The sequence below is a fragment of the Drosophila serrata genome, unplaced genomic scaffold (assembly GCF_035046125.1).
Source record: "Drosophila serrata isolate PLE 108 unplaced genomic scaffold, ASM3504612v1 contig_360, whole genome shotgun sequence".
In the NCBI taxonomy this organism is placed as follows: domain Eukaryota; kingdom Metazoa; phylum Arthropoda; class Insecta; order Diptera; family Drosophilidae; genus Drosophila; species Drosophila serrata.
The window spans coordinates 539749-556444 of NW_028257258.1; the positions used below are offsets into that span (position 1 = coordinate 539749).

A 16696-nucleotide genomic window follows, 5' to 3' on the forward strand; every position below is an offset into this window, starting at 1 on the left:
CTGAATACCTAAAAAATTGCCTGTTTTTATACCTTTTAACAGGTTATTATAATTTTAATCAGAATCTTTTAACAGCATCAACAAACGCAGTATGCAGATTTGTTAGCGCTGTTAAAACTGACACAGAACGGATTTCCGATTTGAAATAAATGCATTTCTGGCTTAATTATGGTGTTTGCAAAACTTTGATTATTCGAAAAAATTGCCAGTTTTTATACCTTTTTGCAGGGTATAATTATTAATCAGAAGCTTATAACACAATGAAGGAATCATTTCCGACCCTATAAATCATATATATTCTAGATCAGAATGAGCAGCTGAATCGATCTAGCCATGTCTAGTGGAAAAATCAATTTTTGCATTTTGTTTCAAAATATCAAAAAACGATAAGGGGTTACATCATTAAAATTGTCAAAATTCGACCAAAAATGTGAGCTTTTTAAATTTAAAAACGCGGTATGCAGATTTGTTAGCGCTATAAAAGTAAGCACAGAACAGCTTTCCGAATTGAAATTAACTAATTTTTGGCTTAAATATGATGTTTGAAAAACACTGATTACTTAAAAAAATTGCCTGTTTTTATACCTTTTAACAGGTTATTATAATTTTAATCAGAATCTTTTAACATCATCAACAAACGCAGTATGCAGATTTGTTAGCGCTGTTAAAATTGACACAGAACAGCTTTCCGATTTGGAATTAATGCATTTCTGGCTTAATTATTAGGTTTGCAAAACTTTGATTATTCGAAAAAATTGCCAGTTTTTATACCTTTTTGCAGGGTATAAGTATTAATCAGAAGCTTATAACACAATGAAGGAATCATTTCCGACCCTATAAATCATATATATTCTAGATCAGAATGAGCAGCTGAATCGATCTAGCCACGTCTAGTGGAAAAATCAATTTTTGCATTTTGTTTCAAAATATCAAAAAACGATAAGGGGTTACATCATTAAAATTGTCAAAATTCGACCAAAAATGGAATTTTTTAAATTAAAAAACGCGGTATGCAGATTTGATAGCGCTATAAAAGTAAGCACAGAACAGCTTTCCGAATTGAAATTAACTCATTTTTGGCTTAAATATGATGTTTGAAAAACACTGATTACTTAAAAAAAATGCCTGTTTTTATACCTTTTAACAGGTTATTATAATTTTAATCAGAATCTTTTAACAGCATCAACAAACGCAGTATGCAGATTTGTTAGCGCTGTTAAAACTGACACAGAACAGCTTTCCGATTTGGAATTAATGCATTTCTGGCTTAATTATTAGGTTTGCAAAGCTTTTATTATTCGAAAAAATTGCCAGTTTTTATACCTTTTTGCAGGGTATAAGTATTAATCAGAAGCTTATACCACAATGAAGGAATAATTTCCGACTCTATAAATCATATATATTCTAGATCAGAATGAGCAGCTGAATCGATCTAGCCACGTCTAGTGGAAAAATCAATTTTTGCATTTTGTTTCAAAATATCAAAAAACGATAAGGGGTTACATCATTAAAATTGTCAAAATTTAACCAAAAATTGAATTTTTTAAATTTAAAAACGCGGTATGCAGATTTGTTAGCGTAATAAAAGTAACATAGAACAGCTTTCCGAATTGAAATTTAATCATTTTTGGCTTTATTACGATGTTTGAAAAACACTGAATACCTAAAAAATTGCGTGTTTTTATACCTTTTAAAGCGTTATTATAATTTTAATCAGAATCTTTTAACAGCATCAACAAACGAGTATGCAGATTTGTTAGCGATGTTAAAACTGACACAGAACGGATTTCCGATTTGAAATAAATGATTTCTGGCTTAATTATGGTGTGTGCAAAACTTTGATTATTCGAAAAATTTGCCAGTTTTTATAACTTTTTTGCAGGGCATTAGTATTAAACAGAAGCTTATAACACTATGAAAGAATCATTTCCGACTCTATAATTGAACTTTTGAATTATTTTAATTAGAAATTGAGTATGTAGATTAAGTATCATAATAAAAACTAACATAGGAAAGCTTTCCGAATTAAATGTAATGCATTTTTGGTTAAGTTATGCGTTTTTTAATCTTGTAATGTGAAAAATTCAAACTTAGTTATGATCGATTTCCGGTATGATCTTATAATCAAATTATTATTAGATTTTGAAATATTTAAATATTAATATCTCAGGGCTTATGTGTATTTGTTAAAAATAGCAAAATTCTATTTGTTTTATTATTTATTCATATATTTATATAATTATTGGATATTTACTATTACAGCTCTATATTTTCTTATGCCAGCTAGAGGTCCAATTTTCAGAAAGTAGAAGCTGATATTTTTAAGTTATTAAAAGTTACTATATATCAAAGTAAAATTTAAATCTTTAAATATTCCGATCGTTCCAATAGCAGTTTTATAATAATTTTATATGACCAGTTCCGTTGGATGTACAAATGAGAATAAAAAGAAGACTATCGATTCAATTTCCCGACAATCTTCAATCAACTTGTCCGTTTCCCGATTTTGTTTGACAGGCAAAAGATTTAGCGAGCAATAAAGATCTATTATAAACTTTTTTTAATTTCTTTATCGCCTTGGCCCAAAACAGTATGCTAAAATTTTACTCATTCCCCATATTATGTGCACCGCGAAAGTATGCTTTAATAAGAACAGTACCACAGAATAGCAGAATTAATGCATCTTTTTGGCTGAATTAATTAGCAACAGGAGGAAGTGTCAAAACATGGCATCCTTTTCCGCTAATTTTAACCGGAAATTCAGGTTGCAATGCAGTTGTTCGCTTATTACCCGCTAGATGTCTTCCGGGATGACTATATTATTGAATTGGGGATGCAGGTTTATTAGCATGTTTAAAACTAACACAGCAACGGCTTACGAATTAAAATTAATTATCATTTGGTTTAGTTATCAGTTTATTCCAATTTTGTTTGTCGAAATAATATGTCATTTAACAATGTCGATAAATATTAATTAAGATAATTCGAATATTATTACGCTTAGTTATGATCGATTTCCTTTAGATCCTATTATTATTTATATTATATTGAATTTTATTGAAACATCGAAAAACATTTCATTTTTCCCACCCCTAATCATATGTTTTCGGCTAGAGTTACCAATGTAGCTATTTTTCCCAAAAATCCATATTGGGCGGGAAAAAAGCTGAAGCGGAAGTCTTGCACCCGACAGCCATCGAGAAACAATTTTCTTAATTTACGCTCTTTCTGTAATGATCTGTAATGAATTTTATTTCCTACATGAGACGTGTAAGATGTAAAATTGTAAATAACAGCAAGTTTTTTAAAACATTGATACCATCATTGATAATATCAAAATAAAATACAGCAACATCGATATTTGACCAATATCATTTTGAGAAAAAATATCGATATATTGATATATTTATATTTCCAACAACTCTAGTTTCTGTGTTATCATAATTTTTATTTATCCCTATCTAATAAAAATATTTGTTGGTGTTGCTTTATCTAAAGCGTGTCCTTGGCGGCGAGGGAGCTTGTGGAGAAGCTCACAAACTATCCCAGACAGCCAGCAAAGAAAGCGTTGCATAATTTTACATAGCCAATGTCTTGGATGAATTGCAACTTTCCGCGGATATGAACTCCGGAACTTTTGGTGCCGTGCTGCAATTCACTAAATAAATTAACTCATCATCAGCGTACCGGGTTGAAAAAAGTGGTTTCCCTCCCGGTGCCAACTGATAATTTCGGTGATTAGTTGCGAAATAACCGCCCCCATATAACAAAGCAATTGTTGTTCGGGCTGTTCCAGTCACAGCTCCACTTTATCGGGCACGTTTCCATCGGAGTTATCAGAGCTTATCGTCGCGCTACACGGACACCACCATGCGCTACTGCCCGCCCAACGTTACCCTCAGCGAGGTGTGGACGCAACATGGCATCTCGCACTGCTTCATGGACACAGTTGGCCCGGCCGTTTACGGCGGGTTCCTGCTGCTCTTCGGCTGCATCCAGCTGCTGATGTACCGGAAGTATGCCACCCGAATCACAGACCCCACGCAGATCTCCCGGTCGAGGTTGTTCGCGCTTCAGCTCTTCCTGCTGCTCCTGCTCCCAATGCTAGCAGCGATACGGTTCCTCCTCAATGCACGTATTTATACTGACAGTACGGTGTACGGGTACATGGTGAGTGTGGAAAAAAAACCGTGAACCGAATGCGCTTTGTAACATTATTCCCATACAGATATTCTCCACCAGCATTGTATGCTTCTGCTACCCGTTCAGCATTTGCCTGATATTGAAGGAGCGTTTCTATCAGCTGCCCTCGACGCCCACACGTGGACACGGGCTTATTCTGCTACTGTTTTGGACTCTGGCCTTCATCAACGAGTCGCTGGCGTTCATCAATTTACGACACGAGGACTGGTGGTTCCATCTAAAAACGTGAGCTGCTGCAAATCATCATTTGTGTGAATGATTAACTTTAGTTTATTTATGTTTACTACAGCAACAAGGATCAAATTGAGATGGGCCTGTTTGTCACCCGCTTCCTCTGCTCGCTGCTGATCTTTGTCCTGGGTCTGAAGGCCCCTGGCATCATGGCGCCGTACAACCCACACCAACGACTCGACAACGACACATCTAATGAATCAGAAGGAAACGTTCCGACGGGATCGGCTTTCAGGAACGGTTGGCGAAAGCTACGGACTCTCTTCCCCTACCTGTGGCCCAAGAAGGATCTGGCCCTGCAACTGGCCGTCATCGTCTGTATTATTCTGCTGATTGCCGGTCGCGTCATAAAGCTGTTTTTGCCGATTTATCGCAAGAAGTTGGGTAGGTCAGGTTTTGTGCGGAAGCATATTACGTTGAATCATGCAATGCTAATCTCTTGCCTTTATAGTGGACAGTCTGACCATTGAGCCGATCATCTTCCGCTGGGACTTTGTGCTGATTTATGTGGCTCTGTCCTTCCTACAAGGCGGCGGCACGGGGGGCATGGGATTGTTTAATAATCTGCGCACTTTCCTATGGATAAGAGTGCAGCAATATACGACCCGTGAGATTGAGATTGAGCTATTTCAGCATCTGCATCAACTCTCGCTGAGATGGCACTTGCAGCGAAAGACGGGCGAAGTGCTGCGAGTCATGGATCGTGGCACGGACTCGATCAACAATTTGCTCAACTACATTGTATTCTCCATTACACCTACAATTTTGGATTTGGTTGTAGCGGTTGCTTTCTTCATATACGCCTTTAATTGGTGGTTCGGACTTATCGTCTTCCTCACCATGTTCCTATATATAGGTAAGGATTCATTGCTGTCCTAATTGGTTTTCTGTATCTTAATGAATCTGGTTATACTTTACAGCCTCAACCATTGCTATAACGGAGTGGCGTACCAAATACCAGAGGAGAATGAACCTGGCGGATAACGAACAGCGTGCTCGCAGCGTAGACTCTCTGCTGAACTTTGAAACAGTCAAATACTATGGAGCGGAGCGTTACGAGGTAGACTGCTATAGGGAGGCCATTCTGAAGTACCAGAAGGAGGAGTTCTTGTCCATGCTGACCCTCAACATGCTGAACACCGCCCAAAACATAATCCTGTGCCTAGGCCTGCTAGCCGGATCCCTGCTCTGCGTTTATCTGGTGGTCCACCACCAGACGCTGACCGTGGGTGACTTCGTTCTCTTCTCCACGTATCTCATGGAGCTCTACATGCCGCTGAATTGGTTCGGCACCTACTACCGGGCCATCCAGAAGAACTTTGTGGATATGGAGAACATGTTTGATTTGCTGCGTGAGGAGGAGGAGATTGTGGACGCGCCGGGCTGCTCGCCATTGCTTACCGCCGGCGGTGGCATCGAGTTCTCCAACGTAACCTTTGGTTATTCTCCAGAAAAGGTGGTGCTGCGAAACGTGAACTTTTCTGTGCCCGCCGGCAAAACAGTGGCGATTGTGGGGCCCTCTGGAGCAGGTAAGAGTACGATCATGCGGTTGCTATTCCGCTTCTACGATGTGCAGACGGGAGCCATTCTGATAGATGGCCAGAATATCAAGCTGGTGCAGCAGCAGAGCCTGCGGAAGGCCATTGGAGTGGTGCCTCAGGATACGGTTCTGTTCAACAATACCATTTTCTACAACATCGAGTACGCGAAATTGGGCGCCTCCGCCGACGCCGTTTACGAAGCTGCTCGCGCCGCCGATATTCACGAGAGGATTCTCGGTTTCCCGGACAGCTACGAAACGAAGGTTGGCGAGAGAGGTCTCCGACTCAGTGGAGGCGAAAAGCAGCGTGTGGCAATTGCCAGAACCCTCTTGAAGGCGCCCATAATTGTGTTGCTAGATGAAGCAACCTCCGCTCTGGATACTCACACAGAGCGCAATATTCAGGCTGCCCTAGCCCGGGTCTGCGCCAATCGCACTACCATTATTGTGGCCCATCGGCTTTCTACGATCATCCATGCTGATGAGATCCTTGTGCTGAAGGAGGGAAGCATTGTGGAACGTGGTAGACACGAAGAGTTAGTCCTTCGCGAGGAAGGCATATATGCGGATATGTGGCAGCAACAGCTAAAGAATCTAGATGCGGAGCAGAGCCGCTCCGACAATGGAGACGCTAGTGAGGAATCGAGCGCAGAGAAACGCAGTGGCGCTGGAGGAGCGGCCAGACCAAGTGGGGCTGGACCAAGTGGTGCTGGAACGGGTGTTGCCCACTTCAGGGCAGGACATGCTCATGGTGGAGCGCGCTAAGGCTAAGAACAAACACAAAATACTTTTTGTTATTCCTGTCTCCATGTGATTTGAGGTAAATTGTTTTGTTACGTATAAGACGTTCGTGCAAGTCCAAGTTCGTCAATAAGTAATCATATACACTACTCTTATACAAATAAATAACATAGATTTTTATAGACAATCTTTTTGGAGCTTTTGAATGCGTTTTTAATCATTACGGTGTCACAACATTTTCTATTTTTAGCTGCTGCTGTCCTGAAATATTCTTTATCGGCTTACGGTTGGCTTATTTACACCAATAGCATTTGAAAGATAAGTACTTTCTGGGAAAGAATATTAAATTATTAGGCCCAGGAAACATATATACTTAGATATTTATTTATCTGCTTCAAGAAGACCGCAGTATTGGAAAAATTTATGCTCTAAATCAAATTAATTTTGTAGGACGTCCCTCGAGAGCAGGTTCCTCAGGTTGTAAGAGAGAGAGTCAAGACGCTCTTGGGAGCGATGATGCTTATCAGCAGAACCTCCAGCAAGGCCAGCACTCCGGCTATTAAATCCGATCGCTGGCAGCCTCAGTCCGAGTTTGGATCGTTGGCAGCCTCAGTCCGAATTGGATCGCGAACGGAGCAGACGTTGAGTTGTGTTTTGGGAACTAGAGACGCGCTGGCGATAAAGGAGGGAAAAGCGGCGGCCTCTTTGAAACATATCTGATAGTATATATACATATATACATATATATACCCGTTTATTGCATTAGTAGCTGTGTACGCGGAGTGGAAACCGTCGGGAAAACTGTGAGAAAAACCGAGAGTGTCGCGACCTCGGAAGGAAGCTGTGCAGGCGGCCATGAGGCGATTCAAGTGTTCGGTGTTCTTGTGTACGTGAGAAGAGAGCCAGAGTAACCTAGTTAATAATCCCAACTATATCAGAAATTAATTCAGGAACATGACGTAATGATTCATTGACGAGCGCGCATCAAAAAAGAAGCCGAGGAGCAACATTGATTAAAGCGTTTTGCGATCATATTCATATATTGTATATATATATATACTCTATACACACACATGCACGTCGAGTATATATTGTATATATAAGAACGAAATTCAATTGATAATTGAAGAGTTTATTGCCCATCCGCGCCAGAATGCGACAGATCGAGGCAGGGGACTGCGGCTGTGGAAGGGAGGAGCATCTATCGAATTGAACTTCAATTTCTCATCTACATCTATCTATCTATCTATCTGACAGATCTTTTCCTGATCTTGGACACCGGTGGCCATGCCTTCAGCATTATTGGCCTCAACAAGCAGATGCTGTACGATTATGAGGGCAATGTCCTGGTGGGTGCGAAGCCCCAGGACGAGGGCCATCCCTCGCCACCCACTTCCGGCTGGATAGTGCGCGGAAAGCTAACGCTTCAGAGGCAAAGCGAGCTGGTCCTGGCAGCGGCGGTAAGTTATTTTAGTTTGAGGAGAGAGCACCAGTTCCTTGGATTATAAGGAAGCGTATAAGAAATGTTTCGGATGATCTCCAACGACCCGGTCGATGATTATTTTAATTCCACTTGGAATATAAAAATATTTTTGTTTATACAAAAATAAAAATGTGATCACTTTTCTACAATTATTTATATATGTACGCATCGGTATGAATATATAGGACACACACTCATATGGAAATCAATTGAAAATCAGTGAAAAATCGAATCAATTTATTGATTTCATTATCAATTTGTACGATTCAATCAGCGCATTCTGGAGCCCGCTCCACAGCTCTCTTCTTCCCAGTGTGGCTTCTTCTCGGACTCCACAGACGCAGAAGAAGAATTCGCAGATGAATTAAAGACAATTTAACCTTTCACAGAGAGTGCCAGAAGGAGGAGGAGGAGCGCAGCCGCGCTCACAATGAACTGAACTCGGCTGTGAACTTCTTCCATTGAGCCCCCACAGATAATGCCAATACACACAGCCGCATCATCGTATATCCCCTTCCTTCCTTTGAGTGCGGCGGCCTCTGTGTGTGGGTAATCGGCTCTGATTGTTTTGACTGAGCAGTGCGACTCTAGGAGTAGCCCTAGCTTATCAGGCATCTCCGGGACCTGGCGGAGATGGCGGCATGTGTGCGCCGATCGCCGATCTGACTAATTTCTGTTTCCCAGATAAACGACTTATCAGCCGGCTCAGTTGGGCTCGACCCTCTCTCTGGTCGATGGGAGATTACAGCATCGCGGGCTTTCCCGGCTAATCGAAGCATTCGCTCTCTTTTCCAGCTGGTCATCGACGATGTTACGCTCAACAACTCCGGCGAGAAGTTCCTGCAAAATAAGGAGATGTATCCGCCCTACAAGCCCTTCAAGATAGTCCTCACCCCGGAGGGCGCCATCTCCCATGTGGTCTTCAAGGAGGCAGATCCCATTTGGAGCATGAACTTCAAGCGGGCCATTGCCTCGGTGCTCCAGTTCCAGATGAAGTCCAGTGGGGCTTTTGTCGTGGATGAGGTAAGCATGGGGTCCTCACTTCCATACTATGTATTAGTATCAATTAAATTACAATCATCCAATCAATTTAATTACATATGCTCTTCCTTCTCTTAACTTTTATTTTTTATACCAATAGCTTGGTATTCATGGCACCTGCCGCACTGAGTATTTTGTGTCCAACAAGACCAGCTACATCTCCATCCGCAAGACGCCGGAGTTGAAGACCTGCAAGCCTTACTCGGAGGCTGTGCACACCACCCGGAGCAATGTGCCACCGAATACATGCGAGTATGACCACCAGAAGAGCGTAATCATCGGCAACGAGGCCGTCTACGGAATGCTGCCGCACAACGAGACCGGATATTTCTTGAGCACGGCCCACGCCAAGGGTACCACCTTGATCCACACATTCGAGTCCACAGGGGAGGCGCAGTTCATCAACTCGGAGCTGCTTCTAAACTTCCAGAACGAGACGCCCATAGATAATCCCATCGATATTGAAACCTCAATGGGGCCAGAGCCCTCCAATCTGGAATTACAGCCGTTGGATCCCAACGATCCGACCGGCGGGAGGAACCCTCAGCAGCAGGAAACGCTGGTTGCCCAGGCGGGATCTCTGCTGGACATTTTGGCGGAGGGTCTCGAGACCACGGAATTCAAGTTCTCGGAACCGTACGATTCAACGCTCTCGGACGTGATCAAGCTACTCAGCGAGATGGACTTTGATTCGCTGACAAAGCTCTACCGCGAGGTGGATATTGGAACTTCTTATCGCCAGGAGACAATCCGAAATATCTTTCACGAAATAATACCACGCATCGGAACCAAAGCTTCGGTCTTTCTCACACACCACCTCGTAGTGAACAAGATGACCAAACCGCAGATTGCAGTGCAGCTACTTATTCCAATGCCCTTTCACATCTTCGAACTGTCCGCGGAGCTGGTGCACAAGTGCGAGGACTTCCTCAAGATTGGGCCGGATCGCTCAGATGTGCGACAAGCAGCCATCCTTAGCTATGCCACCCTCATCCACAATGTGTACGTAGCCAAAGGCATCGACAAGGAAGAGTTTGAGGAGTATGTACAGAAGTATTTCAATGCATACCTAAGTAAGTGGAAAATCTAATCTTTTAATGACCTTTAAATTTTGAATAAATGTTTGAGATGATAATGATTGATCAATCCGTTCACAGGTGATCGCGACTTCGATCAGAAGATGCTGTATCTGCAGGGTCTGAATAACCTTCAGTTGGGCAACGTTGCCGACTACCTGGAGCCCATTGTCCAGGATCCCAATGAGCACGAGGACCTCAAGTTCCAGGCAGCCTGGACGACACTAGCGCTGGCAGACAGTCGGGCAGAGCGCATCTACGAGATATACTGGCCAATCTTTGAGTCGCGCAATGCCAGTCTGGAACTCAGAGTGGCTGCAGTCACTCTGCTGCTAATCTCTAATCCCACTGCTGCTCGTCTGATCAGCATTCATCGGATCATCCAGAGCGAGACGGATCCGCACATGATCAACTATTACCGGACGACGGTGACAAGCATATCGGAGACCACATATCCCTGCTACCAAAAGCTGCAAGTTATCCTCCTTTCCACTTAACCAAAGTACATTTAAGTCTAACAATGATTCATCCAGACGCCGCCTACTGTCCTACATGCACCGCCATCTGCCCAAGAAACCAGAGCCACGCTATTGGGTCACCGGTAACTACATCTTCGACTACCGCGACTCAAAGTTCGGAATTGGAGCAATGCTACAGGTCTTCCTCGTGGGCGATCCGAAGTCGGACATGCCAGTGGTGGCGTTCTTCAAGTTTGATACCGAGGCACTAGGCAAGTTCACGGGACAACTAGCGGTGAGTGAACCTAATGGGACAGAAACCATTCAAGTAAAGAAGTAACCTTAATCCCAATCCATAATTTCTTAGCTATACATCAAGGCACGTGGTCTGCCGGATACGATCCTGAGCAAGATGCAGTCGAGGAATGGCACCGAACCGTTCACCTTTAAGAGCATCAAGACGTTGCTAGCCATGCTCCAAGCACCAATCGTCAACTCCAAGGACCTGCACCTGGAGTTTATCCTGCAAATGGAGGGCAAGACGGTGCTTTCGTACTACCTCAATCAGCGCATGTTCCGCCAACTGACCTACGACAACAGTAAGTAGAGTAACCCGGTATCTTGACTCCCAATTGGATAATCATTTTGTTACACTCTCAGTTTTGGAGCGGATGCAGCAGATTATACGGACAGACAGTCACATCAATATGCAGACGGTTCGCTGGCCGTTTATGAATCGCTACTCCGTACCCACTGTGCTGGGCACTTCCTCCGACGTCCTGCTTCAGACCACGGTGCTGACCTCGCTGCGCGGCAATATAACCGAGCAACGTACTCCGCCGATATCGAAGCACACATTGGAGATCGACGCCCGATACTCATCGTACGCCTCAGTGCGCAGTCGCAGCTATAATCCGTTCCTGAACCTGGACCACGAAATTAACCGGGAGCAAGGCTTCCTCATCTATATCCCCTTTAGCAGCGAACTAAACCTCAATGAGAGCGGCAGTAAGTGCAGGCGCTACTCCTTCTCAAGGCCCCAGAACCTGACCAGCGGCCTGTCCTTTAAATCGCGAGCTGTGACCAAGACCAGGGGTCTGATAACCAAGACAGCGGCGGCACCTTTCGAGGAGATCATGCTGCCTGAGAGCCGAAACGATGTGGTGAGTGTTTAATAATAAAAATTAAGCCAGAGTGATTCGATTTATAATCCCATATCAGGTTCAGCTCTTCAACTACTCAATGCCCGATTTTGGAGTACAGATGGGCATCCACACCAATCTCAATGAACTGATAAAGTACCGAGGGATGCTACTTAAGTCCGAGTTTACAGAAAAGTACTTGTTTTGCATATATTATAATCATTTGCCCTGTAACGTTTGCACCTTCCATTTGCTTGCAGTGGTTTCTCCGGCAACATGGTCGTCAGTATCCTTATGTACGTATTTGGCTTCACCCAACTGAGCTCCATCCACCTTGGACACGATAGGAACTTTACCATGCTATTATACAACGAAAAGGCCACCAAAGTGAGATCCAAAGCCTACCTAATTTAAAATAATAATGATTGATTTAAAATCCCTTTTAGATCGAGGGCAACTTTTGTACGGAGGATGTATTAAAGACCTCTGAGCTTAAGGGCAAGTTGATTGGCCTAACACTGGAGCACACGGATAACCTGCTGGAGACGCATCCCGGTGAGGAGCCAGTCCATATGGATGCTCTACACAGGTGGAACATCACCCTGGACGTCCAGGGCTCAACGAAATCCAACTGGTTTAAGGTGATTGGACAGATACAGCGGAATTCCAAGGACGATGAGGAAGACTGGAAGGTGAGTATAATTGATTCTTTAGACTACGGGACGAATTTATTTAACCAAAGATGAGATGCTCCTCCAGTCGTTTCTGTCTGTGTTTGTAAATATTTGTGGTGGTGGAATCGGTATCGTTTTTGCGGCTGTAAAGTGGTCGGGCATCTAACCCTCCTGTCCGGCTATCTCGAGCTCTTCCTCTGCATTGATCAAGGCGACAACGCCATCCTGGAGCGTCTTGACCAATTCGAATTCTGTATAGCCGAGACGTCGCTTGTTCGATATTTCCAATACGCCATCTTCGTTGGCAAGTTCACCGTCATGTCCGCGTATGTGCAGCTGCAGCTCATCGGCGAGGGCGAGCAGGCGGTCGGGGTCCTTGCACAGCAGCGGCAAGCGGATGTGGACAGAAGCGCGCAGTGTGGTGCCCACATTGGTGGGACAGGCCGTGAGGTTGCCATAACGCGGGTGGCGCACAAAAGTTAGGCTTTTCTCAAGCTCTTGGAGACCGTTGACCAGGCGGTTGTAGACGTCACCAAAGTCACCGCATGGCGCCATTGACATGATGCGCACATGGTCCTCACGGTTAACCCAAATAATAAAAGTTTCGGCTGGATTATGGTAGACACCGCGACCAGTCGGCCAAAAACGATAGCAACCAGCGGTGGTCAGCTGCTCATCGCCGCGCTGGAAGAGTATATGTCGCTTGACCATCTCTGCCTGTGTCTCGGCATCTATGTCCCCTATTTTCAGGTAGGAACCGATGAGCTCACCGTCCATCGTTTCAGTAGCCGCACGCACTCTGTCTTCCACCTCGATAAACTGTTTCTCCGTGAGTTTTGGGAAGAAGGGGAAACCTTCGATGTTTCGCGCGAGACGAATGCGCGCAGAGAAGATGTACTTGCGGTTCGGATCCAAGTTCTCAATCTCATCCACGTTGCCAAAGTCCGCATCCTTCTGAAGCACATCGTTATCGTTCTCCAGCTGGCCGTGGTAGTCCTTGATAATGGGGTCAAAGAGTTTATTGAAGACGTCATAGCTCTCTGCATCCGCTGCGTATAAGCCCACAGGGGTTTCGTGGTGCTCAAATCCAGTCACAGCGCAATCGTATAGGTAGGCGTCCACAGGAGCCGAGGTGGTGACCAGCATGTACTCCTCCAAAAGCTCGGGGGTGAGGTATTTGCGCAGCAGAGAACTGACGTTCTCCTCATCATCCATGAGGGACTTATAGCCGGCAATAGTGAGCTCCTGGTACTCCTCCGGTGACTTTTTGCTGTAAGGTAGAATCATAAGAGGCACATAAGTTCAATCCATATAGGATTAAATCCTCTTAAAGATCAACACTAATGTCGCATCGGAAGTAGGACTAAGCCCAGTCTTAAATACTTACATTTGACCGCGCAAACGCTCTAGTTCCTGCTCCAGCTTTGTTATGTGCACCTTGGCCTCTTCGAGGTCGTTCTTCATGACATCGTACTGGGCATCATCCGGACAGCTTTCGCACATAAACTTACGCACAAAACGGATGGCATCTTCGGGTTTGTTCTGCTCTTCGTATAGTTTGATCAGTGCCTTGCTCAGGGCGTCGATGACCCCAGCACGCTCCAAATACTTGCGGTATTGCACGCGTTTCGATTCAATCTGTTCAAAAATCACGGAATACCTATATAGATGCAATAGCAAAAGCTAGGTATATCTCTCCTCTTACCGAAGTCATTTTGCAAAACGTCCGAGTCTAAGGTAAAGACAAGTAAACAAAAATTTATAACACAACGCAACGGAGAATGCTCAGTCGATAGGCAGGTCCGAAAGTCTGTCGACAACACTTGAGTTTTTTTTTTCGGATTTTTGGCGCGTCCTTACAAAATCAAAAATATATTGAAAATTTTTCCCAAAAGTTTACGACGAGAGAAATTCGTCCGAACGGTATCGTTACTGACTGCCTTCTACGTCTGAGCCCTGCCTCGAAGCCGTATTGATCAAACGAGGCGACGTACGACGCGAGGCCTACCTGCCTGCCTGCTCCACACAGTCCGGTTGCCAGACTCGGTTCAGGACGCATACTTCCCCCGGAAAGTGGGCCACCAATTGCGGCAACTGCTCGAGTGGTTGGGTGGGTGGATGGCTGGATGGGTGCTTGCCTTGTGTAATAAACTGGCACGCAGGACGAAAGGTGGGCGGCTGGCAGTCAGGATGTGTATGGGTCCGCTAATCGTTGCCACAGTTGTTGTGGCCCCATTGTCTGCCGTTTCGTCATGGTAATGAAAGCCTCCCTGATGGACTCCCCAGCATTAAATCCTAACCGTCTTGTCTCTACACTGTTGGACGGCATTGTACCCATCGCAAGAGAAGTACAGGGTGTCAAGCCCGCCGCCTAATGAGAGCACTTGACTTGTGTCGGGACTCAAGTCCATTGTTGACTTACAGCTATGTAGCTTCAAATGCAGGGAAACAACCCACAGTTGGGGGTACAGGGATAGCAGTCTAAAATTATTTAAAATATCTTTAGGAAATGAATAAGTAAATGGGCTTTCGTGCGCCCAAACTATGAAATATAGAAAGCATTATTTCGCAGTTCAATTCAAATTATTTATCACTCCTGTACACTTTTACCTTTCTATCTCCGTAGGCCTGTACCAAGTTGACCTATGAGCCTCTGGTGTTCACCAAACGACCTCACACGCTTAACGGCAATGTTGTGTTCGGCGTGGCCACGGCGGAGGGTGAGTGCCCGGAGAATGGGTCCGCGGTGCAGTTTGCAGCACGTGCTGGGGTAAGCACAATGCTGGAGCAAGGGATGGCCGAATGGGAGTTAATTATATTCATCATTCCAGCCATCGGAGCATGCCCGTGCCTTTCTGAGCTCCGAGAAGAGTTCTCTAACCGACACCGACTTTTGTCCCAAGGAGGTGCTGAAGTTCTCGCCCATTCCCACGTCCAAGTACTGCAAGCGCAGCAATTTCGAGAACTTCACGTCGATCACACAGTATGACATGGACCTGAAGTTCAATAATGTAAGAGATATTAGACCAATATTTAAATACACTTTAAAATAAATCACCTTTATCCATTCCTAATAGATGCCCGCCTGGTTTGAGTTGTGGTCCAACCGTCTGGATCATCTGGTATCCGCCTTATCCGCCGACAAAGTGGATAGCTTGCACATGGGTGAGGAGATCAACATCTCCATGCATACACCCCATGACTACTTCAGGCTGGCGGTAGAGGTAAATGGGGCCAAGTGGCGCTTCCACCAGATCCCCTTCCTGTACAAGCTGGACTCCAAGTTCGACGCCTCCCACGAACTCACCTACGACTCGGGTCTGAAGCGGTCCTGCTCGGTGATTAGCGGAATGGTCAGCACCTTTGATGATTACCTTATAAATCTGAGGGAGATTGAGACGCGCGCACAGTGCCTAACCCTTCTGGTGGCCGATTGTTCGCCCCAACCCCGAATGGCCGTGTTCATCACTCCGTCGCCCGAAAATGGCCTGGCCGGAAACTTCGGATTGCGCGTCCATATCGGTCAGAATTTCTTTGATTTGCAGTCTAGACCCAACAGCAGCCAGCCCATCACGACTGAGCCGGTCTTCATCTATCTCAACCAGGACCAAACACCGCACGATGTGCGCCAGAAGCCCTACCAGTGGCCCCTTGAGGCTAGCGACTACGATTTTCGGTGAGAAATATATACATACATAATATTTGTTCAATATAACTTTAAATATATCCTTTCTCACCCCATTATGCAGCGTGGAGCTGAACGAGCAAAACATCCTGATCGTGGAGTGCACACAGCTAAGTTCCACCATACAGTTCGACCTGTACAACATCCTCAACTTCGAGATCTATGGCGTGTACAAGCACCAAATGTGCGGCCTCTGTAGCAAGCCGGTGAACCGCATGCAGAACTACACGATCTGCGAGCTGGAGCCGAGCAGCAACCCAACGCGTGTCCCGCTGCCAAAGCCCTCCTCCGACGTAGTTGTAGTCGCATCCTAAGCATAATGTGTATGTTTAATCTAAAATAAAAAAGAAGAGGCCCTGCAGAACGGGAGAACATGCAAATCCCAGCAAGGGCTTGGACTATTATTTATGTAACTTCAATAA

At 44.7% G+C, this 16696-nt stretch overlaps 3 protein-coding genes across 3 annotated transcripts; 2 read left to right on the forward strand and 1 right to left on the reverse strand.

Moving 5' to 3' along the window:
• Positions 1–3182: 3182 nt before the first annotated feature.
• On the forward strand, positions 3183–6902 carry Hmt-1 (ABC transporter ATP-binding protein/permease Hmt-1). The gene is made up of 5 exons (XM_020962633.2): positions 3183–4170; positions 4229–4428; positions 4493–4818; positions 4886–5290; positions 5355–6902. Exons 1-5 carry the CDS (start codon positions 3871–3873, stop codon positions 6737–6739), a joined length of 2616 nt encoding a protein of 871 aa, XP_020818292.2. The 5' UTR covers positions 3183–3870; the 3' UTR covers positions 6740–6902.
• Positions 6903–7298: 396 nt separating this feature from the next.
• On the forward strand, positions 7299–16693 carry cv-d (vitellogenin-like lipoprotein). Its single transcript, XM_020962841.2, has 15 exons — positions 7299–7601; positions 7973–8175; positions 8994–9221; positions 9340–10312; positions 10397–10787; positions 10849–11068; positions 11141–11372; positions 11434–11936; positions 11995–12110; positions 12176–12302; positions 12362–12607; positions 15216–15359; positions 15421–15600; positions 15667–16265; positions 16339–16693. Exons 1-15 carry the CDS (start codon positions 7571–7573, stop codon positions 16586–16588), a joined length of 4443 nt encoding a protein of 1480 aa, XP_020818500.2. The 5' UTR covers positions 7299–7570; the 3' UTR covers positions 16589–16693.
• On the reverse strand, positions 12618–14634 carry LOC110191864 (arginine kinase). The gene is made up of 3 exons (XM_020962843.2): positions 14295–14634; positions 13977–14227; positions 12618–13859 (listed from the first exon to the last, which is right to left on the reverse strand). Exons 1-3 carry the CDS (start codon positions 14301–14303, stop codon positions 12752–12754), a joined length of 1368 nt encoding a protein of 455 aa, XP_020818502.1. The 5' UTR covers positions 14304–14634; the 3' UTR covers positions 12618–12751.
• Positions 16694–16696: the final 3 nt, after the last annotated feature.